Source organism: Colossoma macropomum, unplaced genomic scaffold (assembly GCF_904425465.1).
Source record: "Colossoma macropomum unplaced genomic scaffold, Colossoma_macropomum, whole genome shotgun sequence".
In the NCBI taxonomy this organism is placed as follows: Eukaryota; Metazoa; Chordata; class Actinopteri; order Characiformes; family Serrasalmidae; genus Colossoma; species Colossoma macropomum.
Window position 1 is genome coordinate 42,071,402 of NW_023494787.1, and position 27,529 is coordinate 42,098,930.

General features: G+C 41.0%; 1 protein-coding gene across 1 annotated transcript in view; it reads left to right on the forward strand.

The window, feature by feature from the left end:
* Positions 1-5,697: 5,697 nt before the first annotated feature.
* The window catches only part of LOC118806084 (potassium channel subfamily T member 2), a 154,556-nt gene continuing 132,724 nt past the window's right edge, over positions 5,698-27,529 (forward strand). Inside the window, exon 1 of the mRNA XM_036567408.1 lies at positions 5,698-5,961. Coding sequence (XP_036423301.1) covers positions 5,873-5,961 — 89 coding nt within the window. The 5' untranslated portion in view covers positions 5,698-5,872. The remainder of the gene's footprint in view (positions 5,962-27,529) is intronic.

A 27,529-nucleotide genomic window follows, 5' to 3' on the forward strand; every position in this document is an offset into this window, starting at 1 on the left:
CCGAGTTTAGGACCCATATGGGAAAAATATTCTAAATGTATTTATCAAATCTATTTTTGGAATGTATGAAAATTGCCAAAAAAAGGTATTTGGTAAGTGTATTTTTATAACTTATTTATTTTAAATTATGATAAGATTTGCCCCCATAATACAAATTTGTGAAAAATCTTATCTTGACCTCGTCAGTTATTAACTTAGGACAAAAGATAGGAAGTTTCTCTAATATGGTCCCAGGCTTCAATCTCTTTGAATAAGGAGAGACCTATAAGCTCAAAACTAAAGGCAAACTGATGGTTTCAAATACATCTCTGTTCTAAAATCACTGGTAAAATCAGACAAAAATATCATGAATAGTTTGTAACGTTTGGCATTTGTAATGTTTGGCTAAAATAATGCACAAAAACACATTTTTTTAGGTTGTTCTGGCTACAGCGCTTGCACAGATCTCCATGACTGAGGGGGGCTTTTATTTAAGGATGGGACTTTCTCCATAAAATTGATGCCCTGTTGAGCATTACAAGCTTTCCCATTTATTTTTTTAGTGAGTGACTTTATAATGTTTCTGCCTCAACCCACTGGTGTTTTAGCAGCCTGCCCCCAAACCGGCAATCAGTTGTTGGGGAAAGCGATTTGACTGACTGTAATGAAAATCATTGTTACATCATTAACTTTTTGAAAACATATCCATAAAATATAAAAACATGAACTTCACTCTAAAACAAGCACACAAGTCTTTACCACGCTCAAATTGTTATAAAATACAACATTTTATTATTATTATTATTAGTAGTAGTAGTAGTAGTAGCAATTGCAGTCCTGAAATCTGGGGATGCTGCAGTACCCTCAGCACACTCACTTCCTGCTTTCCTGCACTGGCGGTTTTGTGTACTTGTGTGAATGTTTATATTCTTTCAAATGGGTCCCAGTTCTCAAACACACAAAAGCACAGACCGCACCCTTTCCTGTATACTTCATTGAAGTGGTATTGGGCCAAGTATATATATCACACAGGTTACTCCATTGGTGACATTCTATTGCAAGCATGTCAAACTGGTGCTGAACTAATGCTCTAAGGCCTTGCTAATTAGCTGATGAGCTGAATCAGGTGTGTCACCATGACAACTTCAGTCAGAACTGAGTTTAGGACCCATATGGGAAAAATATTCTAAATGTATTTATCAAATCTATTTTTGGAATGTATGAAAATGGCCAAAAAGGTATTTGGTAAGTGTATTTTTATAATGTATTTATTTTAAAATATGATAAGATTTGCTCCCGTAATACAAATTTGTGAAAAATCTTATCTTGACCCCGTCAGTTATTAACTTAGGACAAAAGATAGGAAGTTTCTCTAATATGGTCCCAGGCTTCAATCTCTTTGAATAAGGAGAGACCTATAAGCTCAAAACTAAAGGCAAAATGATGGTTTCAAATACATCTTTGTTCTAAAATCACTGGTAAAATCAGACAAAAATATCATGAATAGTTTGTAACGTTTGGCATTTGTAATGTTTGGCTAAAATAATGCACAAAAACACTTTTTTCAGGTTGTTCTGGCTACAGCGCTTGCACAGATCTCCATGACTGAGGGGGGCTTTTATTTAAGGATGGGACTTTCTCCATAAAATCGATGCCCTGTTGAGCATTACAAGCTTTCCCATTTTGGTGCTGAACTAATGCTCTAAGGCCTTGCTAATGTGTTTAATGAGGCAGTGTGCTGAAGTCTGCAGAGCTTTGGTCTGTGAGGCCTGGAGCCTGACACATGTTCTAATGGCATGTTCACATGTTAGTGTTAAACAGTTGAAGGCAAACTGGATGTAGTTGCTACATAACTCTGACACAAATATATATCCACTTATACAGCACTTCAGCCCTGCCCATTCATATTGAGGTTCTAAGCAGTGTTCAGCTCCGAGCGCTTTTTGAATAAGGTCCAATACAAAGCAGCCAATCAGAACAGTGCTCATTTATCATATATCAGTCCTTAAAGACACAGTAAGAAAAACAGCCTGGTTATTCCTAAGCGGATAAAAAGAGGTTGAAAAATGATGATGCAAAAATGAAATATGACCATTTTTGGTGCATAAAGACACACAAATGCTTTTAGTGGATACAAAATAAAATACAAGGAAAATGCAGGATGTGGGCCTGTAAGAAAAATATGCTATTGGTGAGATGTTTTGGCAATAGCCTGCACTTCAACATGATAACTGAGACAATTAGATTCTGAAGCTGAATTGACATCTATCTGCTTTTGACTGCATTGTGAGCGCAACTACCTGTCCGCTGAATTTAGTACAAAATAAAGCAAACAGGCAGAAACACCACTATCACCAGTGTCATTTACACTGTTGCATGCCACTGTTGGTTGCATACTGTTACCGCATGCAGCATGATGTTTTTTCAATAGCAACATAACATTGTTTCAGAAATATTGAGGAAAAAGGTAAGTACCTGTCAGCCAAATATAGGATAAGCATCTGCATGCTCACAGCTGTAACATGCATAAATGTTGAAATACATCACATTAAAGTGCACTTGAGCAAAACCACAAACTGCAAGTGTGGACTATATGACAGGCAGTAAATCTGCAGCCTTCCCCAGACATGCACACTTAACATGTGCGCTACCAGAAAAATCCACAGGGCCGTGGGGCTGACTGTCTAGCGCTTCCATTTATTTACTCTGCCAGGGGAATAATGCAGACTCTTTGCAAATTTTCAGAGAATCCACTTTCGGTGCATTTTGCACTTTGTTGTTGGAAGGACCCTAAATTCATTGCAGAACAGACATGACAACATAAACAAAATAGGAGCAGTTAGAAAAAAAGATGGGCAAACACCTAAAAGTCACTATACTTTGATAAAAGATGCTTAAAATGACCAGAAACATGAACTAAAAAGGTAAAAATGTCAATGTAAATTTAAGGTTGACTTTAATTTTCACTTTTTTGTGTAAAATCACAAAACTGTTTTCAACACTTTACATGCTTGTAACTCTGCAGGCTTGCAGATATGACGTGATCATATTGGGCGCTTCAATGAACATGACAGAGCATAAGACTGATGAGTCTGGAGCAGTGGTGTAGGCCGAAATAAAGTTTTGGGTAGGCCTGTGAAAAAGCCAGCTTTATAGATACAATTTTCAAACACGCTAATGTCCCGCAAAGTCATAACATCAGACTATAGCCTATAGCAGACAGCCATACAGTCATCACCCTACCTACACTTCCACTTTATGGTGATACAAAACTAAAGCAGTCAATTGGAATGCAGGATTCACATTAACCCAACCAACACTTCAAATCAGACAACTGAAATGAATAAAGATGAGGGAAAAAACACAGCAAACTTAGAAACCTGAACCTATCATTAATCATCTTAGGCTAAAGCATACTGCCACAATAGATTGGCCTAAAGAAGACGGCATGATTGAGATAAATCCGACAGCTGAGAGGTGAATAGACAAGGAAAAAGAACAGAAGAAACTTAAAAACCTAAACCTAATAATCATAGGCAAAAGCAAGGTTTATGGACTATTTATGTTTTACCTGTGATGACGCATTAATGTTAGATGTCTGCTTTTACATTTTCACATAGCCCATGTTAGCCTTTGTAGTAAAAGAGCACTGTTCCAAATTCACAAAAAACAATGACAACGTTTTTTAAATTTGTTTCTGGCTTTGGACGGGTCAACAGTGAGACAGAACTGCATTTTTAAACACTCCCAGTTACATATTTTAATCACAACTGGAGCTTCAAATTCAAACACGGGCAGCTGATTACAAACTGAATGCTTAAAGCAATGGTGGATAGCAGTAGTTGCTAAGCAGCTGAGGAAAAGAAGGCGGAGCTTGGTAGAAAATGTAATGATTTGATTGGCTATAATAAAATGACAGCATTCACAGAAAAATCATACTTCATTGTCTTCGAAAAATCGGCTTAATAATCATTCTTCCCCATTTGTTTGGGGGGGCTTGTGATCTATCTGGGTGCCTGTGCCCCTGGTCTGGAGTCCAGAAATTTCAGTCCAACCCTTTTCTGTGAAAAGCTGCTCTTGTCATATTGTGCTCAGCATTTGACCAAGTTTGGTACATTTGAAACTCTTACAGGGGCATTTGTTGTCATCATGTCTACTCACCTCCTGAAGTGGTGCCACAATTGTCCTGAGAGTTAACTTTTTCAATTTAAAGACCAGGAAAACCCCCTTTTGATGATGCATCTTAAAGGTGGAAGGAGCTTTTGAGAAACTCCAAGTGCTGGATATCCACGGGGAGACTGATTTGATTTTACTTTTCCCGCTAGCTGGCTAATACAGAAGGGAGCCAGATATCTAATGTTACCACTGTCTGTGTTTGTTAACCTCTACATAAGTGCTTGGCAGGGAGCTGAATTCCCAACTGTTTTGTCTTATTTACACACCGAGTGCAGAAAACAGAAAAAGGACACAAAACTGGGAATTCTGTACAGCTAATGAGACTGAGGCAATGCAACACTGCATAACAGAACATTAACAGGACCAAAAACATATTCAGTGCTACTTTTAGACCGGAATGCCCTTTAATTACAGCCTGAAAATTAGCAAGATATTCCCCACATTAGTGTTATACGTGGCGCTGCTGATTCTCCAGTGTAGTGAGCTCGATACCCTTACAAACACGCAGATCGACCGCTAGAGGGCGACGTGTCCAGAGCGACGCTGGGCATGACGGGCTGAATGTGCTTGTATCTATCTGCGTGATGGAAATCAGCTTCTGCTGTCAAATTTGACAACACAAGTGGCTTTAATCACGAAATCTTTGCTCTTTTCGTCTAGTTAAAGCCATACGCGGGATAAGTTAAACAGCTGGTCCTTCCGAGGGAGAATCTTGCCGAGAAATGCAACAGGTTTCCCAGGGCTGTATGAATGCCTTCTTAAGTCATTGAGCAGATTTCACTATAAGAATGAGGACCTCCTTCAGCCGTGCTCAGCTGTAAGTCTCTGTAAGTCTAATATGCAGTCAGCTGTGCTGATGTTCTCCACATCAACAGGTGGTTCTATCTGATGGTGAACTGCAGACTTCAGAATAAAAACTAAGGCTGCGTCCAAAAGCGCATACTACCATAATAAATAGTAGTGCACCACCAATAGAAGTCCATTCATTAGTGGAGTGTAGTAGTATGCGGTTTTGGACGCAGCTTAAGGAACCACAGCTCCACCCAAATCCCTACAAATGTGCTTTTTCGCCCACTCAGTCCATCAAAAGTGAGACAGATGAAAAAAAAGGCTTTTTAAGCTACACGTTTAGGCGTGTGTGTGTGTGTGTGTGTGTGTGTGTGCTCACCTGCATAAGGGGCTTCGTCATTTTACGCATTTGTGTAATGCTAACGTGCGGGTACTATTAAAAATGAGCAACATCAGAAAATTAGCATCATCACTGATCTTCAGCTAATGCTAAACAAGCTGTACGCTAACGTCAGTTTCAGTGCGTTGGACAGGGGAGGGGGTTGGGGGGAGGGGGGCGTGAGGACGAGGCAACTATTCGACTCAGGAATGAGAAGCAAGTTCAGACACCGTGTCTTAGTGGCCACACGCACGTTCAGTGGAAGGTGGGGTAGTTCTGTGCTGGGGTGGGAAGCGGTTGCACCACGCGGCCACTCGCGCATGTCACGCCGGAGCCCACCCCCCCTCCCCCAGGCGGGGAGCGCTGGGAGCAGAGCCGCGGTGATCACAGCAGCGCCTGGAACAAAAATGGATTCACGAGTGGAGCAGTGAAAGATCTTCTTTTGGGGGGAGGGAAGGGAAAAGGCGTTTAGGGTGTTTTTTTATTTCTCCCACACGCTTTCCAGCTCGAAACCAGAGGTTTTTGGGGCTTTTTTTGGGGGGGGCAGCCATGGTGGAGCTGGAGAAGGAGGTGCTGCCGCTGCCGCCGCGGTACCGGTTCCGAGACCTGTTGCTTGGGGACTGGCAGGCGGACGACAGGTAGGGAAGTTTCTCCACAAGGTTTGGAGGAGGAAAACATGGCGAGGGGGGGTTACCGGTGGCTTTGAGCAGCTATAAGTAGATTACTGGGGAGTGCGTTTTGCGTTTAGCACATTCAGACTTGTTTTCTCTGCTGCGAACACTCTAACTGAAACCTGTGGTGAGTATTTTTCAAAATAAAGCTAAGCTAACAAGCAGGCTGCAGGTCGGCATGAGCAACAGGTTTCTGAGGGAAAAAATGAACTTTGTGTGCATGTGTGTGCTTGTCTGTTAGGATGATGATGAAATTTGCACTGTAAGTGTTCATGCAGGTTACCTACTGCAACTTTACATACATTACATCCATATTTTTCACTGATGCACACGTTTCTGTTGGTTCTGATATCATTGGACTCACCTATGTCTTGTTTGTTAAACACCTCTCAAATCGACTAGGCTAGAGGATGCATTGCCCTTATATTGACATCTCCTGAACCTCTTTTTTTCAGATCTACTAGTCCACACTACCTCTCGTCTCTCATTTCTTCTGTGTTATCATTTCTGAGCTGTGCTGCCGTTCTATTTTCAACCCACTTAAAGTGAACTTTCACTGCTTTATATGCTGTGAATGCCATAACAGTATACGCTCTGCAAATATACATCTTGAGCTCACATTGTCTCTATTTCAGTGAAACTGTAGCTTCACACAGCACTCCGATAGGAGTATAGGAGTCCAGTATTGCGCTGGTGGAAAAATGAGGCGCCTCGCTCAGGCCGGCCCCCACTGTTGCTAGGTGAGGACGGAGGACCGAAACACTTTGATACTTCAGAAGAGATAAGGATTAGCTCTCCCCCTCGCCTGTGGTCTTCCTGAGTGGGTGGTTTAAATCAGACAATTAGCGAGCGCTCCTTTTTTTAAATGGCTTGAAAGTAGAGGACACGGTCTAATGATGGAGCTTCAGCACTTCAGCCGTGATTAGGCTGTGGGTGAAACAGCTCAGTTCTGACACTTTTGGGCCAGATCCCATTACCAAAACCATATTTGAGCAGGATTGTCTACTGGGGCATGATAATATTATTTGCTTATCAGAGGGTGCAGAGGTGTGGCACTTGGCTGCGATTCTTCTCTCTTTTTTATTTCTCTTTTTCCATCAGAGAATGAGATGTTTACCTCATTCATAAGCAGACGCCTTCTAGTGACCTCTTCCAACACATTAGATGATGCCTGTGACTTCCTCTTGGTTCTGGGGGGGTGTGTGTGTGCATTTTGATAATATTTCTTGACGTTATAGGAAAACTAAAAGGATAACAAAAATATTATCACTTATGGGAACTGAAAAACACTGAATGTCCAAAACTATCTTGGCACCGCTTTCAATTCAGCTACTTCAAAATGCACCCATTACTGTGTTCATTGATGCACACACAGCTGGTATAATCTCCATAGAAAAGCACTGCCAAGAGATTGGGACGCTCTGGGCAGCTACGCATGAGCCTAAAGTCACCATACCCAATGCGGTGTCAGGTAAAGGAGTATAAAGCCCCCACAGCGTTGGGGTGTGGAGCAGAACTGTGTTCACTGGAGTGATGGAGTTCCATCCAGTACCTTTGGGATGAGTTGGAGTGGCGTTTATGAGTCAGAACTAATTGTCCAACATCAGTACATGACCTCTCTAATTAGTCCTATGGCCTGTGACGGTTCACTTATTTACTGCAGTAACAGCCTCCAGTGATGGTAAAAACTCATTTACCACCGGATAAAATTTTCATTTGTTGATTTATTTCATGCAACCATAGCAAGATACGATAAGTATTCCACCATGCGAATATAACTGAGCTTTTAAACATCTTGGATATATCCTACATTAAAACCACATTTATTGTAGCATAGATAGACTTTTCTAGAAATACGACTGTTGAGCTGCACTAGTTGAACAAGCTTGGGGGAACACTAGGTGCTGTTTTGGAAAGCAGATATCATGGCAATCACACGGGGTACATTTCATGACATTCTTAGAACACAGCCTGAAGTTTCAGACATCTGATAACACGGCTTCAGGTATTGGGGAAAATACTGTTACATCTCAGCTCTGGAATAATTGGGCATCAGGCAACATGGCCTTGAATGGTAAAGTTAATGTGATATTCATAAATCTGTTCCTTTTTGCTAGATTAATTACAGTTTTGTGGCAGAATTAAAGATAACGGTATAGTACAACCATGACTTTTACTGAACTGCACCTTTATTAGATTCTTTTGTTTGGCAAAGATAAAACTTCAGCTCACAAGCTTTTACCATGTTTGCTCCTGCTTCCACTTCAGTGCTAGGGTCTGTCGCAGATTTACTAGAAGAAGATGTGTGTAAACAGCAAAGGAAGGACAACCTGTCTGTCAATAACCTTGACATCAGAAGAAATGTTGAATGAGCATGTGTCTGCAAAGTTTTGGACATATAGTGGGTACGTAATACATATCAGACATATGTATAGCTCCAGTCCTCACTAGGTATGAAAACAAACATGTGAGTACTGTAGTGTGAGACAGGTCAAAACACAACGAGTTCATGTTGCCAGGATGTCTGGATGCTTTCTGGTTCTTGTCTGTCCAAATCAGCACCAAGGACAGCAACCAGAGTTATTGACCAGGCCAGAGAGGGTAATTGTAAGCAAATCGTTTCATGGAAAAGTAGACCCACGGCAGGCTTAGAGGAGGGTCGCTGGAGCCAGGAGACAAGCTGGAAGGGGCTCAGTGCTCAGCGCTTCCCATCTGAGCCTGCACGCGTGTGTGTGTGTATGTGTGTGAAATGGTGTGTACTGCCTAGTCCCTGGAGAGGCTCTGTGGCAGACGGCCCTCTCAGAACTCCAGCAGCTCTGTTTACGGAGGCACTGCGTTCCTCCCGGCAAGCTGACACCGCCACTGCCTCCCACCAGAGCACAAAATCACAAGCACAGAATCTCTATCTGCCTCTCTGCCTCTTTCTGTCTTTCTCTCTGTCATACAACAGACCTACATGCACTCAACTGTCTGATCTTTACTGGAGAGCTCCCACCTTGCTGAGAAGCTGGCAGTAAAAGTAGAGAGGGCAAGCAAGAGAGAGAGAGGGAGAGGAGTAAGTCGTATGAGGCAGCTCTCTGACTGGTAGTTCCATTGGGGATGTAAAGGGGGGCAATTTTGGGCAAGGTCAGACCCTGCTGTGGCCCCCTAAATGTGGAAACTGAAATGGCCTAATCTATCAATTACACAATGCTACCACCAGCCTGATGAGAGCTATCACATGCTTGCTATAAGACATGTGAAACCACCCACCAGCCATCTTTTCGAGTTGCTGCTCACGAAATGTCACTGGACAGCTGAACACTCTGGGAGGTGAGCATTAACTGCCCAGTTTTGTTATGTGAATTATCAGACGCCTGGGATGGAGGAAGAGAGAAAACAGAAGGGTGGGCAATATAACAATATTTTATTGCTACTGCGGTGAATTATGTCACTATATGCTTTTCTGAGCATATTATGGATATTGTTGAAGGATGCTGACCAACTGTTAGTATAACTACAATAAGACCTTAATTAGCCCTGTTTAACTAGATTTAGTATACAAGGCTGTGTACAAACGGAATACATGTAACAGCATTATGTAACCAGAATCCAAAAAAAGTAACCATATTCTGTTACATACAGTAAAAAGGACGGTAACCAGATTACAGGTACGTTATAAAAACAGGGTGATTACCAGCAGGATTACATTCAAACCACAAACAAACTCATTGCCTTTTGTCGAAATTCACTGTTTTAATGATACATTTTTCACATGAGTTGGGTAGATTTGAAGAGTTCTTAATTTGGGGAAGAAGAAGGGGGGAGGAGGGTCCTGCTGCCCTCCCCAGCAGAAGTTCACAATGTTTTATTCATCAAATATATATAATTTTTAGCAAGTATATATTTTGTTGGCAGAACTGAGATCTGCAGCAATTTACTGAAGATTTTTTAATCATTTGTTGAACTCTGGTTTTCAATATCGCCACATTCTACATCAGCAAACTGTAATTTTATCTGGAAATAAAGTCTTTTATTTTCATTTGTTACTCCATAAAATTCTACAGTTTGAGTAGCTTTAAATCAAACATTTGCTAATGTTAACTTACCAGATTTGAATGGTGAAGTGAGCTAACATTAACTAACGGTTTTGAAACAAGAAAAGAAAGCATAGTTTTTTGAGTGAAGTTTCAATTTTGATGTATGATTTCTTTCTTCTACGGTTTTTAATGATAGGTGCAAAATGTTAATATGTGTAAATTATAATTATTTGTGACTCAGACAGTCAGTTCCTGCTTAGATTTCATGTGGAAAAACACTTAGCTTTGTGCCAAACCACTGGGAGCCGAGGGAGCGCCTACAAATTACAATCGTCAAAGTCGTGACACAAATGCAATTAAATACAGCAGCACAAATGATGGCCACAGTTTTTAGAATGGCCTCCATTTATAGTTATTGTTGATGAGGGCTCTCAAAAGAAGAATAATGTTTTGACTTTGGTTTGGCGAGCATCAGATTTTTAACAAATAAAGCAAAAGCTCAGGAGAGCAGTACAGTTTCAGCTATATTGCATTTGCATGTTGAACTCATTGTACACAATTCTACAGCACTAACTTGTTTCCCTGTCTTTTAGTCTCAGTGCACCAACATTTTTCACTTTCTGTTAAAATCACTATTTCTTTTCGGGGGAGCTGTGCTTTGGTTTTTGAACTTGTCACTGCTCACGAGTGTATAACCTCAAACCAATTATACAGTGCACATTTGTCTTATTTATGTTTTATATATTTCCATGTCTTGTTCCACTTAGATTTGGTTGTTTTGCTAAATGTGAAATTAGTTTTCTATTTTAATTTAATTATATGACTTTAAAAAGGAATCTAATCCAAAAGTAACAGAAAGTAATCAGATTACGTGAGTTTAGTATAGTATTCCTTTAGATTAGGTTACATTTACTTTAGGTTATCAGTAATCTGTAACACAAAACATGTTTAAAGTAACCATCCCAACCTTGTTAGTGCAACAACATATGAAATGTTTAAATAAACTCATTATTGCTTAATTCTGTTTTTTTTCTAAGTTTGTTTTTTCAAATGTTGCCCTACTTGTGCATTTTGCATGTTTTATCAGTTTATCAAACCTCAGAAAAGCTAAATAATGTGATGTTATTGTGTACCGTGAGATGTCTTCAAATATTGTGCTATTATATTTTTGCCATATTACCCACCCTGGAACTATGGCCATCTCTCTTTCCTAGAGAGCAGTGCACTGAACTATAGAGAGAGAGAGACAGCAGAGCACTGAGAGGGAGAAGAAACACATAGAGAGCGGCACACTGAATATAGGAGGGTACAGCAACACATTGAATGATAGAGGAAGAGGAAACAAACATTCAGAGAGCAGCACTAAATGACAAAGGTAGAAAAAACACCCAGAGAGTATCAGATTGAACGATGCAGGGAGGGGAAACACCAAGAGAGCAGTGCACTGAATGATAGAGGAAGGGGAAACACCAAGAGAGCAGCACACTGAATGATAGAGGAAGAGGAAACACTCAGAGAACAGCACACTGAATGATAGAGGAAGAGGAAACACCCAAAGAGGAGCACACTGAATGATAGAGGAAGAGGAAACACTCAGAGAGCAGCACACTGAATGACAGAGGAAGAGGAAACACCCAAAGAGGAGCACAATGAACAATAGAGGGAGAAGAAACACCAAGAAAGAAGCACAATGAATGATACAGGAATATGAAACACCCAAAGAGCAGCACACTGAATGATAGAGGAAGGGGAAACACCAAAAGAGCAGCACACTGAATGATAGAGGAATATGAAACACCCAAAGAGCAGCACACTGAATGATAGAGGAAGGGGAAACACCAAAAGAGCAGCACACTGAGCAATAAAGGTCAAATACTGATATAGTGTTTTTATGTACATTATCTGCCGATGCCAACACTGATCCTGATACAAAGACATTTAATTTTATAAAATGTAGACATTGGGACATTTTCACTCACGAGTATGGTGTTTGCTTGCGCCTGATGGAGATTTTACGCTAATGCTAATCTGGGCTGAGAGATGTTCTGCTCTTCTGGCAGTTCAATAACTGCAGCATCAGATATTAGTTTGAAATATTAGTCAAAACTGAACATCGGTCAGATGCTGCTAAATTTTTTTCAGCAATTATCTGCCAATATGGATGTCATTCTGATATCATTGTGCATGACTACGCTGAATGAGAGAGGGAAACACCCAGGGAGGAGCACAGTGAACCACAGAGTGAGAGGAATTACCTAGAGAGCAGCACTGAACAACAGAAGGAGTGAAAAGTGAGGCCAATTATGCTCTCTTGGACTCCTGGTCACAGATGGCTGTGCTGACTCAAACTAGCAAGCTCTTGACAATAGGATGAAACCAGCCTAAACGTTTCTGAAATGGCATCATGAACACAGAACTTTGCCTTTCGCAGATCTAGAAATGTTAGCTGCTATCTGTACATCATTTTGCTAGCTAGCCATTTAACTATTAAAGCTCTTTACCCATCAGTGTACACATTACTGTTTTACCAATAGGATAGTCAATGACTTGTTCTCTTGGTCTTCATCATAGGCTTTCTATGACATATGAGATATTGAGCCATCAGATGTACATTGATCAGGCATGACATTATGACCACCTCCTTTTTTCTACGCTCACTGTCCATTTTATCAGCTCCACTTAATATATAGGTGCACTTTGTAGTTCTACAGTTACAGACTGTAGTCCATCTGTTTCTCTGCATACTTTGTTAGCCCCCTTTTACCCTGTTCTTCAGTGGTCAGGACCCCCATGGACCCTCACAGAGCAGGTACTATTTGGGTGGTGGATCATTCTCAGCACTGCAGTAACACTGACTTGGTGGTGGTGTGTTAGTGTGTGTTGCGCTGGTCTAAGTGGATCAGACACAGCAGTGCTGCTGGAGTTTTTAAACACTGTGTCCACTCACTGTCCACTCTATTAGACACTCCTACCTAGTCAGTCCACCTTGTAGATGTAAAGTCAGAGACGATAGCTCATCTGCTGCAGCACACTTTGTGGTGGTCATCCTCTAGTCCTTCATCACTAGTCACAGGACGCTGTTGGCTGGATGTTTTTGGTTGGTGGACTATTCTCAGTCCAGCAGTGACACTGAGGTGTTTTAAAACTCCACTCAGACTAGCGCAACATACACTAACACACCACCACCACGTCAGTGTTACTGCAGTGCTGAGAATGATCCACCACCCAAGTAGTACCTGCTCTGTGAGAGTCCATGGGGGTCCTGACCACTGAAGAACAGGGTAAAAGGGGGCTAACAAAGTATGCAGAGAAACAGATGGACTACAGTCTGTAATTGTAGAACCACAAAGTGCACCTATATAGTAAGTGGAGCTGATAAAATGGACAATGAGCATAGAAACAAGGAGGTGGTCATAATGTTATGCCTGATCGGTGTGTGTGCACAGACATTGAATCTTTATGAATTTATTGACTTTTTTGGATTATTATTTATTCTAGTAGTGCAATGATCCATAATCTGTATGGAAAACTGACCTGAAAGAGCAGAATATAGTAATGCATTCTAACAGCAGTCTGTTATTAGTGATGAGTTCCAAAGCCTATACATTTTGGCTGCGTTCACACAGCAGATACAAGTGGCCCAAATCTGATTTTCACAACAAATCAGATTTTTTTGTTTGGCTGTTCACAATATCTTTTAAATGTGTCCTGTATGCGGCATTAGTCTGAACAGATCACGCTCCTAAACCGACCTGCATGCACAGAAGAACAGTGCTTCACAATGCTTCATGTGGCTCATCCAGAGGTAAACAATCCTGACTATGAACAAACACTGGTTCAGTTTCATCTTTGCCAGCATCACAGGAGCGATCATGAAGCTTCATTGACTGACAGCTGGGCTCATCACCCAGAATGTTTTTTAGCTCACTGTAAAAAGGGCGCGGTCACTTCTTTGGCTTGTGTCCCCAGATTCTTTAAACTTTGCTTTCAGACTTTTAACTGTTCTTTGACGCTGCAGCCTCGTTCTCCTGCAGCCACATTCGGCGGTTTTGGAAAAGTCTCTTCTAGTTTTTTGTACAGAAATATCACCCCAAATGTTTATGAGTCTCAGGGGCGTCGAATTATGATTGCGGAGTTGGATTGGCGTAAAAGTTGCATGAATTTCAATCTGGCTGTTCAGACTGAGTCGTGTTGCCGCATATCGGATGCATTTCAGATTTCAATACCACGTATGAAAGCATCTCAAATCGGAATTAAAAATGTCAGATTTAATGTGTTTTTTGCTGTTCACACTGACACATATATGACACTTGGGCCACTTTTACCTGCTGTGTGAACATAGCCATAGTCGTAACTCTCATCCCTGTGAATATCACTGTGTCGTAAGTTTGTTAAGTAGTAGAAATAGGAATATTGCTACATATATGCTACAAATATGCAAGCTTACACTCCTGGCCATAAGACTGACAATCGCACAAAAATACTCCACATAAAGCAGGAAACTAGCCTTATTTTCATGTAACGTTGTAACATGTTGTACTGTGCAAAAGTCAGAGAACACATTCGTTTTTTAATTGCCACTTCAAATGATTTAGCCATTAAGTTCATTTTATTCATTTTTTTTCATTTATTTATGGAGATATTTCTGAGGAGATTAGATATAAGATAATCCACTTGCATAGGGAATGGAAGAGCCAAAGGAAAATGAGTAATAAAACTGCAGCCAACTTCTAAGACTGAATTTCGCACATCTGGAAAAAAATCCCTGCAGATTTCTTTGAAAAACTGAAAGCAAGTGTCTGGAAAAGAATGGAACCTGTAATAAAGACAATGGTGGACACACTAAATTAAAATATATGTATATATTCAGTTGTTGAAGCTTCTGTGTGATTTTCTGTTAAATCTTTGTTTTGTGCTTTTTTTCATGATGCTAAAAAACAAATAGCTTCTACACAATAGCCATTTGGACTAGAAATTAAATAAATGAAGGTGGTCTTTAGCACATTGTGTCAGTTAAATATGTAGGACTGTTAACTTGATGGGTTGTAGCATGTATGTAGCGATTTCAAGTATTTAGCAACCTCATATCTGGGTCTGAGCTTTGAAGATCCATTGACATTTGGGTGAAAATGTACATATGATTAAATGATTAAATTGATCATCTTCTCAAGAAGATTTTGGTACCATTTTCGAAAACACCTTTAATTTTTCCCATGGACAAAACCAGACTCTGGGTTTCTTATATGGTCATGTCGCCGCCTACAAAATGACGCACACCCTCTGAGGTCTATCAGGCCACCAGTGGACATCGTTAACTGCTCTGAGATGAAGTGCTGGAGCGGGCAGTGTGCTGGTTTAATCATGACAGACAGGTTCATTGGAGGGCCGACTCGGAGGAGCCCTTCCTTCATGTCACATTTCTCAGCTCTCTTAATCTCCGGCGAATGCTTCCTTCCTTCATCCCACGCTCACGCCCCCTGCCACACACCCACACACACGCACACACATTCAAACGCTCGCCCACATGTGTGCACATTCGGGGATGCTTGCTCACGTTTGTCATTCCTCTTCTCTCTCCCAAAGTGCGTTCCCCCCTCATCTCCAGTTCTATGTTGTCTTTGGGGCCTAACCCTCATTCCTCCGTTTCCTCCTCTCTCCATCCACTGTGACTGACCGCGGGGAGCTGAAGTGCCTCTTCACTTTACACAGTGTACTCAGCCCCTCTCCCTGGCTGCAGCTCAAGAGCTTTCATCCTCCAAGTTCCGGAAAACCCTCAATAGTGCGAGAAATTGTCCCCCCTCCTCATCCCCAATCCACCAGCATCCTAAGTAATTCCCCTGCTGTAAGCGCAACAGTGAAACACAATCACTTATTTTTGCTTGAAATGAGTCAGAAGAGCGTGACTTAATTGACCTTAAATGGATTCTGAGTACAAATTCGGTTAAAAAACATTTCCATAACTGCATGACAAGGAATCAGCAGTCATGGGGGCGTTGTTGTAGAAAAGCTTTCCTGCTCTGGCCCTAACTCTGTCTATAGATCATATTAGGGGTGCAGTAATCTTGAATTTTTATGGCCAGTTCCAGTTTCTTTACAGCCAGATTGTCCATTTGTTGATGGTTAATTTTTGAAAGGAATATGCAACAAACCAGGGGTGGGGCTTGACTTTTTGTTATGTAAGTACAAGCTATAGTAATTAGATAAAGCCCAGGGTCTAAACACATACAAGTTTAAATGTAAGCACAGTGATAAGTAAAAATCAGAGCTTTCACACAATAATAGATAAGCTTGGATTATAGTGTAAATTTAAGCCGTCAGTTATTGTATGCAAAGTATTGCGGTAGATAATATCATTGTGATCTAGTTGCAAAGCATCACGTGAACATCTGGTCTGTAGCAGAAGAGAGGATCCGTCAAATCAGTTGACTGGCAAAATCAACAAACTGGCGCTCGTCTTCTGGAGAAGCTCATACATTTTACTCTTTATCTGCATTGTAATCTTTCCAAGTGCTGGTCTTAATATGTATGTGTGTAGTTAATTAGTTGATGATGTTCTGTTTGTAAAGCCTATAATTAAATTGGCACTATGTAAGATTTTATCTTTAAAATTGAAAGAAGGCCTTTTTATTGAGTCAGAAGAAACAAACCACAATAAAATGAAGTGCAAAATATGGTGTAAAGCCTGAAATAATAATTTAAAAGTCAGAGTTGTTGGGTCAGATTTTGTGAAAATCACAAAAATTGCAGAAGAAAAAGATGTAAACGTTGCTGTTACGACTTTTATTATTTATATTGTGGTGGCAGCCGCTGGCTCCAGGTTTGGGAAAGGAGCTTTAGGGGTGTGGCATGCAAAGCTGCACCATGGGACAGTTGTTGCTGTTGTTGTTGTTTATGTGGCTGTTTGTTAGTCTAAGATGTGGTATATGTTTATTATGTGTTATTGGGTTGGGCTGTAGGGTAGTTAAGTGTGGGGTTGTGTCTTAACCATAGAGAGGAAGTGTATAGCTAGGAGTGACCTGCCTGCCAATCCAGTGGCTTTGTGTGTGCCTTTTCTGCAGGTGTCAATAAAGAGCACTCCAGAAGCAGAAATCATGGCCTGTTTTATTGTTGTTAGTTAACCTCTTTTACTGCCCTATTTCAGCTCACAAGGCAGAATTAGATTTTTAGGTAAAAATAAAATAATTCTTCTATGCAGTAAATTGAGGCTCTGCTGATTGTTTTTTGAGTGTGTGTGTGAATGTGTATGTCTGTCTGTCTGCCCTGCGATGGACTGGCGACCTGTCCAGGGTGTATCCTGCCTTCCACCCAATGACAGCTGGGATAGGCTCCAGCACCCCACCGCGACCCAGAAGGATAAGCGGTTTAGATGATAGATGGATGGATGGAAAATTTTGTTTTTGATTTTTTTCACTGGGCTGTTCCTTTAAAAGCAATTACTGTACCAGTGGCTACTGAAAAGAGCCGAGGCTCCCTATACAAGCGCCAGGGGTTCTCTCTGACAAACAGTGAGCTGTTAATTTTTCACAAATTCTGTTAAATCAGACCACAGCCATTGTTAATGACTTTAGCCTGGCCCAGCCTTGCGGGTGGCTGGTCTGAACTCAGTGTAGCTGCTGTGGGACTGAACCTGGCTCCAGCATCTGCTGTGCAGAACCGGTCCAGCTAGTGGAGCAGCTGGCAAACTGCTCCGCAGAGAGAGGAAGCGCTTGGGACGAAAGCTGTTTTGAGGGCATCAGTCCAAATAAATCTCTTTGTCTCAATAGTCGGCCGTGCCTGTGGTCTCCATCATGAGTTCTGTGGCCGTAGGGAGCAGGAATACATGGAATTGGCAAATATTCTAACACATTGATTTATTTGATTTTGGTTGATCAGTGTTACGATTTTATAATGGAAATAATGTGAGGCAATCAAGCACTGTGTTTAAATCTGTGCATTTGTAAGGAATATGTGTTTCATATAAGTGTGTTCATTTATCCTGCAAACTGTGAGCTTCAGATAAAAACAATGACCAACTATACACACAAGGCTCGAGAATATATTCATTTGTGATAAAGTAGTTTATGTTTGAGTCTGAAAAATGACTTATAAACTATTTATGGCCACAATACATCTGTTTGCTGTTTGAAAGAAGGGACAGCTGCAGCTAAAGTCCTATTCCTCATCCTTCCACACTTTGTAGGCTAAACACTCCATTTCCAGTGCGACTGACACATAATCTTATTCCAATAATAAATAAACAGGCTACAGCCAACTAGCACTTAGCTGTACAGATAATAATTATACTTTTAAATATTTTTTCACTTATTCTACTTTGATTTTCCATATCCTAAGTCAAAGCAACCCCCTATTATGCATTATTTTGTGTTTAATCTCTTCAGAAATATCTCCTTAAAATGAATAACTTGTATTTAATTGCTGTTTTGACTTGAAATTAAATAAAAGAAAAGTGATCACTAGATCATTCCCACTCTGCTTTCCAATGGAGTTGATGAGCATGGATGGTTCTAGCATTTTAGGGTCATAAGCATAATTTTTTAAGAGGCCCCATCTTGCTAGCTGATGTATTGTGAAATTAAAGACTAAACAATAAAAATAACTACACCAAGCTGTCTAAAATGTATGCATCTTAATTACACAGTCGAGTCACATTATTATGGCCAGCAGTTAGACGGGCTGGGAGTGACTCAATAAAGTCTTGGTAGGTTGTCACAAGTATCTGGAGCCATGCTGACTGCAGTGCATCCCACAGCTGCTGGAGGGTGAGTGGGGGAGGATCCATAGAGCGAACACGATGATCAAGATGGTCCCACAGATGCTCAATTGGGTTCAAGTCTGGGGAATTAGGGGGCCAGGGTAGTACTTGGAAGTCTTGGTCATGCTTTTCCAACCAATGTCGGACATTTCTAGCCGTGTGACATATCGCATTGCTTGGCTGGAAGATCCAATCCACCCCAGGGAAGACAATCAGCATGTATGGGTGTACGTGATCTGCAAGGATGGATTCATACCCAGATCTGTTGAGAGTGCCTTCCACATGAATGAGTGCACCCAGAGAACGCCATGAAAACATTCCCCAGATAACGCTGCCACCCCAGCTTGTGTTCTTCCAGCATTGTTGCAGGGTGTTTGTTCTCTGATGTTTCTCGCCTGACACGCCAGCGGCTATCCATTCGATGAAGCAGAAAACGTGACTCATCGGAGAAGGCAACCCTTTGCCAATCATCGGAGGTCCAATTCCAATACTGCCATGAAAATTTAAGCCTTTTCTGCCAATGCAACTTCATTGGCAAAGGTGCAGTGACCTTCCGTCTGCTTCGGAGCCCCATACGCAGTAGGGTTCTCTGAGCTGTTGTTTTAGACACATGTCTGGTGGCCCCCTGGTTCATTTTGGCGGTGAGCTGCTCTACTGTCGGTCTGCCCTCGCGCCGAAGTTCACCTCTCACATCAGTGGCACGTGGTGCTCCACATTTCCCACATCGCTTATTCGCAATGGCGCCATTTGTCCACTCACGATACGCTTTCACCACAGCAGCACGCGAACAGTTCACAAACTGCGCAGTTTCAAAAAAACTGCCACCCTTGGCCCGAAAGCCAATAATCTTCCCTTTTTGCAACTTTAAAAAATCGCCCCTTTTACCCATGACAGCAACGAGGGATATGTGTACAGACAGCCTGTCGCACACCTTATATACCCACCAAGCTTAAAACACGTTACTTCCTTCATGAGCTACATGCTGCCGCCGTCAAAAGTTGGAAGTGGTCATAATAATGTGACTCGACTGTATATGTAACTGGCTGATTTGTGTATTACTAATGATTAGACACTCATTTGTATTTAGTTAAATTACATTTAATCTCAGGGCTCTGGATTACAATACAATATTTCTTGCTTACTCAGCTAACGTTAAGCTGAGGTGGCTCTAACCCTGGTAGGAGTGTTGCTTTTTTAACATTATAAGTGCTTTACATTCTATATATTTAGGTAGTATGACTTTTTTCTTCTTCTTTTTCCCTTCTTGTTCACACGATCAGCTATTCATCATAATCATCATGCTCTTGTGTGTGCACATGGATTAATCTCAGCCTGAGTATCTGAGTTATTCATGTCTCTGTTTGTTGGGTTTTGTGATGCTAAAGTCAGAAAGCCTGTCTAATTTGAACCTGCTTTATCAGGCAGAACCCAGATTCACTACTTCCTCTTGTCCAACTACAAGCCAAATAAAATGGCATGATGTTAACTCCACAGAAGTACAAAACTTTATCTCCTCATCAAGTCTTTTCCTTCAGACATGAAACATGATTAACCAGTTTTTTTTTTTCCACTCACTCAAGCATCTTAGCAACATAATGGTAAATAGTAAAGTTGTTAGGGGGCCCACTGGCGACCGTGGGGCCCTAAGCAGCTGCTTATGTTGCTTATTAGGTAGACCCAGCACGTGTCCATGAGTCAGATCCTTGTGCTCATCTCACAAGGGCAGATGACTGAAAGCTGCATTTGTAAGGCTGGGTTTACATTACTTTTTTACATGCAGCTCCTTTTTCTCTGCGCTCCACTGTTCAGGTGGTGTGCATGCATGTCTCTTTGGCTGTTTCTCCACTCTTCTAGCTCTCTGATTGGCTGTTGTTTGAATCACTCGTTGAGTAAATCTCTGACCTTCTCATACTACAGGACTCATGAACCTTTTGAGCTGTAAATATCAAACATGTTTGATAATATCGGAGGGCCTCCGATCAATTCAGAGTTCAATCAAAGGGCTAAAGATTCACTCATTTGTCTGCTCACACTACCAGATCATCCGTGCTGTCTGTCGATTCCGATCGGGCTACCGACCTGGAAAATCACTTCAGATTGTGAAAATTTGTTGGAAGGGGCAAATCGGGGTTAAAACCGGGCAGAAAATCGTGTCTTGTACGTCCGGCCTAAATCTCTGCAGGTAGATGAAGGCCTTTAAATCCTGCTTGGAATAAAGTCCTGCTCTCTGACTGATGGGAGACCTGAGCTCAAGGGCCAGACCTGTTTTTTCAGCCTCAGTTTGGTATGGAGTCACGTTCCTGCGGAATCCACTAGCTAATCAGATGGCGTCTGATAACATCGACATTGGCAGCCTGAGTGAGACGCCTGGCAACCACTTGGCTCTGAGCTTTGGCCACACTCACATACAAAATCCATCACTCTCAGGCCTCACACACCTGTTGCAGAAACATCCTTGGCTCTTATTGCCGTTCCGTAGCGGAGCTCACGCGCCCCCCCCCCACCCGGCAGCCCTGTTTGTTTAAAGTGGGCTGATGCAGAGCTCTCAGCGGGGCGTTTGAGCACAGCTCGGGATTATCATACAAATAAGAGCCTTTAGTCTTACACACCAAATCTGTTATTGACTGTCACCACTGCATCTCCCGCTTTTCAATCTTCCCCCTCACGCACACAGCCTGGCTTTCCATTTTTTACTCTCTCTCCCTCCTCGCTGCTCTCGCTTGCTCTCAGTTTGCATCTCTGTTTCTCTAACTCTTTTTTTGAAATCTTTCTTTGAGCTCTACATGTTGTCCTAGGAGAATCTGCATAAGGAGAAAGAAGTATAGTTCTTTTGGACAACACTGAACCAGCAACATTCACTCATCATTTAAAAGGGAATTCCAACAGTTTTTAAAGTTTCTGCATAATTAGTTCATTAAGGTGTAAACAAAGTCATTCAGAGTAGCTTGATGTGAGAAACATCTAGAGAAACGTACCAGAATCAGAATTGTTCACAGTGGTGGTGATAGGAAGCAGATGTCTAAATTGTTTAAGCCTCTAAAAGCTCCATCACAGAAAGCTGTTACATGAAATGGTTATGAATATGCTGCCTGAAGTCTGACATTGATTTATGGCAGTATAAGATAAGATTTTGGCCTAAAGTATATATTTTTCTGTATCTGTCCATGGAGGAGGGTACGTGTCATATGTTTCTTGGCAAAATAGTACCCAGATAAAACTTTTTTCTTCCATATTTACCACTATTTTACTATTATTAACATTTCATATGACAACTCAGAGAATGTGTAAGTTCACTGGTTGTTTTGAATAATAAATAAAGTGGCTGCATCTGTGGTTTGAACATCACAAACCCTGATTTCTGTCACCACCACTGTAAACAGATCATACTGAATAAACTCAGTAATGCACCATTTCACGTCAGACCACTTGAATGACTTTGTTTACACATTAGTCATTGAATTATGCAGAAATTTGTAAAAAATGGCAGAATTTCCTGTTAAAGGGGCCATATCTTAAACGAATCTACTTTGCCATTCGAAATAAAAGAGTTTAATGTTGTATGTAAACACTGACAGAGTGAAATGTACTGTTCACTCTTCAGCCCATATGTGCAGTTTAAGCTGTCCAAACAGTCTGTTTTTAATGAATCCTGATTTACAAAAATAAATAAACTGATTTACGAAAGGCCACCAGTTCAGCCCACAGCAGTTTAGCCACCCGTTCTTGTTAAAGTAATACGTTGTCATGTAACTACAGACAGTTATTGGAGTGGAAGGTGTGAGAAATTGACTAAACGTTGTGCTGTTCCTGGCTGTCGGGAAGCAACATCATTAGCCCCTTATTCAAAAAGAGGGGCCACAGTTTATTTTAACCAATGATCCTGAGTATTTCACTCTGAACAGGGCCCAGTTTCTCAGTAGCATCTTAGTATTAAAATCACCTTAGCTGGTAGAGAGAGTGTTCAGTGTATCGCTCAACCCATCATTTAACCCCTTGAAATCCCAGGCTAATTACATACTAAGGCTTATTATTCAGTAACTACAGGGAATTCAGTGTAAACTGGTTGAGCTATTCTTACATTTTAGAAGTGTGTAATAAAACTTTGGCAATCTGGGGAGTTAAGAATCATCTTAGTGCCAAGATATTTTCGGGAAACCCGGCCCAGTTTGTTCCACATTTCAGCCAAGGCACAATTCAGGGCTGCCAGTCGGAACAGAGACTATGTACATCAATCAGTCTTTCATTCCTTTAAAGCCTTTAATTCTAAATGTGTAAAATGGTCACATGTCGCTGTATGTTGCACTCATTTCATTATTTTGTAAACTTTTTGTCATATAACAATGAACATATGATTACACAGCACTGTTTAGTGCAAAAACTCTCGCTTTATAAGCATTTTTTGGTCACCAAATCACCACCACGAGTCTTATTTAGCCCCAGTCCAGCGAAGACCTATGGATAAATCAACAAGAAGCTAACTAACAAAAGCTCCAGTTCCATTTGAGAGCGTCTACTGTAAAAAGGGTCCACAAGCTGTATGAACAAGAGCATGAGGCTACAATCACAGAGGAGTTGAACCATTTACTGTATATGTGACATTTACACTCATTGGTTGGAACATGGAGGCACTGTTACTCTCACTGGGCCTCGGTGATGAAAGTGCACTCACTCTATGGAAATCACATAGTTTTCATGTTCAGTTCATGTGAACCCTGTAGTCGCACAGTCAAAATAACGCCATTGAATTATTGAAAGTTTTAAAAAAACACATTGTAATTGATTTGTTTTGCACTCATGCAGCTGTAGCTTTGTAAATGGAAAAAAAAATCTTTCCTTAAGGTCAACTTTGAGTAAGACAAATGCAGTTAATCATGATTAGCTACACTAAATAACATGATTAATTATAATTTACAACATACTACACCCTATATAATGTAATTAACCCTGATTAAGTGTTCAATTTGTTTGACAACCCAAGTAAGATTAATTTTGACTGTTTTTGATATATGAAACTAGACAGTTATAAGTGGACTTCAGAGGAAATACAGGACATCTGCCAATTCATACCTAAACCAAATCACAACCCCACCTAAAGACAGGCATCATACATTAGACAGTGATAATTCACTCCTGAGCATTAACTTTTCATCATATCTCTTATATAGCCCACCCACCGATTAGCCAGTCTACCTCCCTCTCAGTGTCCTAATGTGCCCCTGCGGGACCCTCTTCATCCTGCCGGCCCTCGCAGCATTCTCCACATTCTCCATGGCCATGGTACCCTAATCAGCTTGTTACCGCCTGCTTTTCTTAATTAAAAGTCAGGGTCATGAAGCCGCGTTTAATTCGCCGGGCCCACCAGCATCATGTCGCCGCTGTCTCCTGAAGAACGCCTCAGGGTTAAAGGTTTATTGTGGCTGAAGCTAATTATAAGCACATGCTAATTAAGCCGGATGTAAAACTGTGTTTAGCACAGCTTTGATAAAAAATATTTACATCCTTGGAATGTCGAGTTGTAGCCGTATTTGCATGCTTAAGATGTCTAATTTCTGAATTTCCCCACCGCATCTGAATCTGAATGTCATGCCAGCTTGTTTTTCCTGTCTTCTTCTCAAAAACCCAACCGCTGCTTCCCAACTCTGTTTACTTCAAGCGCTAATGGCTGTACCAAATGCCACACAAAGACAGGGAATTCAAACACCAGCCTCCGCATAATAGCTAACAACATCTGCCGCCTTTCAAACGTAGCTGCACGCCTGACGCTGGAGCTTTATCTCTGTCGGACCAATAAGTAGAGTTTTTGCTTGGTAAATAAATAAATAAACATGAAGAAGGACCCAAACATCAACCATGCTTGCCTGTTTAAAGGCGGTTATGTACAGTTAATCTGAAATGCTTTCTGCAGGCAGGTCAAGTTTCCTGAAATCAGCTTGTGAAGTGGAAAAGCTGAATAGATACCAGACACCAGACATACTCTCACTGACCACTTTACTAGAAACCTTAACCTGCAGATGCATAATTTGTGCAAGTCATCCTTTAGGTCAGTTTCTGACCACAGAGCCATGCCTGAATATTTTTGGGTGGTGGACCACTCTTAGTCTAGTGTGTGTAAAAACTCCAATGTATCAAGCAATGCTGTGCTTGATACACTCATACCAGCACAACACACAGCATGTCAGTGTCGCTGCTGTGGTGAGAATGGTCAACTACACAAATAATGTCAGCTGCAGTCCTCTGGTCAGAAACTGTTTTTACGGGGTTGTTGCGATAGTATTTGATACCAATACCAAGCAGAGTCATGATACCAATACCATTTCATGAAATTTGATGATTCTCTGTACCAATTAAATACCACAGCAAAAGCAGAAACACTGTTAAGCACAATCCTTTCTTTATAAATATAGAAACATGAACACTCAAAAGAACCCTTTGCATGAAGGGTTCTTTGCATAATGAAAGGTTCTTCAGATTGATGGAGAATGTGTAGTAGATGGTTCTATAATGAACCTTTTTAAAAGGATTCTCTATAGCACTCAATAGGGTTCTTCTATTGTGACGATGTCAAGCTTGTAACAATAGAAGAATCGAGAACCGTTTTGGGTGCTATATAAAACCCTTTTCAAAAAAAGTCCTATATAAACCCATCTACAGCACATTCTCCATCAATCTGAAGAAGAGAGCCCTTTAATCATGCAAAGGGTTCTTGGAGTGTTCATGGTTCTACATAGAACCATTTTGTAACTAAAGAACCTTTTTAAAAGATGATTCTTCAAGAGGGCACATTATTAAAACCCACAACCAGCCATTCATATGCTAGACCAGCCAACTTAAGGCCAGATCACAAGTCTTTACTAGCAAACATGTTATTTTTGGAGTGAAAGGAGTGCTGGAGTGAGTTGTTAGTTGGTGCTGAGCATTTGCAAACTTTATTGTTAAAACAATGCAACAGTGCACATTGTCACAGTTTTGCATTGTGATATCATGATGTAATAATGCCTTGTTTCACCCCAACTAACGGTGTAACTTTCTACGTTAGCAGACTGAACTAAAAACGTTGTATTGGCATTCATATACACTGACCGAGCACTTAATTAGAGACACCTGTACAGCTGGTCATTAATGCAATAATCTTATCAGCCAATCATGTGGCAGCAGTTCTGTGCATAAAACCAGCTTCAGTTCAGGTTCACATCAACTATCAGAATGGGGTAAAATATGATCTCAGTGATTTTGACTGTAGCATGATTGTTGGTGTCAGACGGGGTGGTTTGAGTATTTCTATAGCGTCTAATCCTCTGGAATTTTCATGCACAACAGTCCCCAGAGTATACTCAAAATGACATAATAAAGAAAAACATCCGGTGAGGGCAGTTCTGAGGACAGAAGCACCTTGTTGAAGAGAGAAGTCAACAGAGAATGGCCAAACTGGTTCAAGCTGGCAGAAAGGCTACAGTAAATCAGATAACCACACTGTACAGTTGTGGTACGCAGAAAAGCATCTCAGAATGCACAACATGACGAACCTTGAGGTGGATGGGCTACAACAGCAAATGACCACATCAAGTTCCACTTCTGTCAGCCAAGAACAGAAAGCTGAGGCTGCTGTGGGCACAGGCTCACCAAACTTGGACTGGAAAAATGCAGCCTCTTCTAAAGAATTGATTTCTGATGAGGTACACAGATGGTAGGGGCAGAATTTGGTGCCAACTGCATGAATCCATGGACACAAACTGTCTTGGGCCAACAGTCCAGGCTGGTGGAGGTGGTGTAAAAGGTGTAAGAAGTGTGTTTTTGTAACACTTTGGGCCCATTAATACCAACCAATCATTGCTTGAATGCCACAGCCTATTGAAGTACTGTAGCTGACCATGTGCATCCCTTCATGGCCACAATTTACCATCTTCTAATGGCTACTTCCAGCATGATGATGCAACGTCACAAAGCAAAAGTCGTCTAAAACTGGTTTCCTGAACATTACAATGAGTTCAGTGTTCTTCAGTGGCCTTCCCAGTCACCAGATCTGAATCCAGTACAACACCTTTGGGATGTGGTAGAATGGGAGATTCGCAACCATCTTGTGGAATCCATGCCATGAAGAATTGAGGCTGTTTTGTGAGCAAAGGAGGGCCCTACCCAGTACTAGTGAACCTGATAAAGTGCTCAGTGAGTTTTCTATATGATAATTATTCAAATATAACTGTTTGCTACATAAAGCCCAGTAAAAATAGAACATTATGTTTTAAAATATTAAGTATTTTAAGTGTATTTTGGTCTGGCTTATACAGCTTTATATTGTAAAGTTATAACAGTGAGGAATTACATTAAAAGAGTGAGAAAGTCTACTTTGTGTAATTTAATGGAATTAATACCTTAAAATCCCATCCTTGTTATATCCTAAGGCTTATTATTCAGTAATTACTTGGAAAACAGTACAAACTAAGAGTTGTTCTTAAGTTAAACATGCAAGGGACGAATGCTTGGACCCTCCAGCGGCTCCTGGCCTTTTGAGGGGTTAATATGACCAGTGACAAGGTAACAAGGTAATAAAGGCAAATTTTGATTCCATGTTAACTCTATGATGGTGTCAAGGATTTCCCCAAGGGGAATGCCATAGGTGCGTCACTGACGGCATGTTACATGACTTTTGTAATGAAAGATACTTAACTAATATAGCTAATATTACTACTCAGGGGAGGGGCTTGGTGAATAGCAGTTTAAAATAAAGCACCACAACAATGACCTTTCCCTGAATTCTGATCAAATT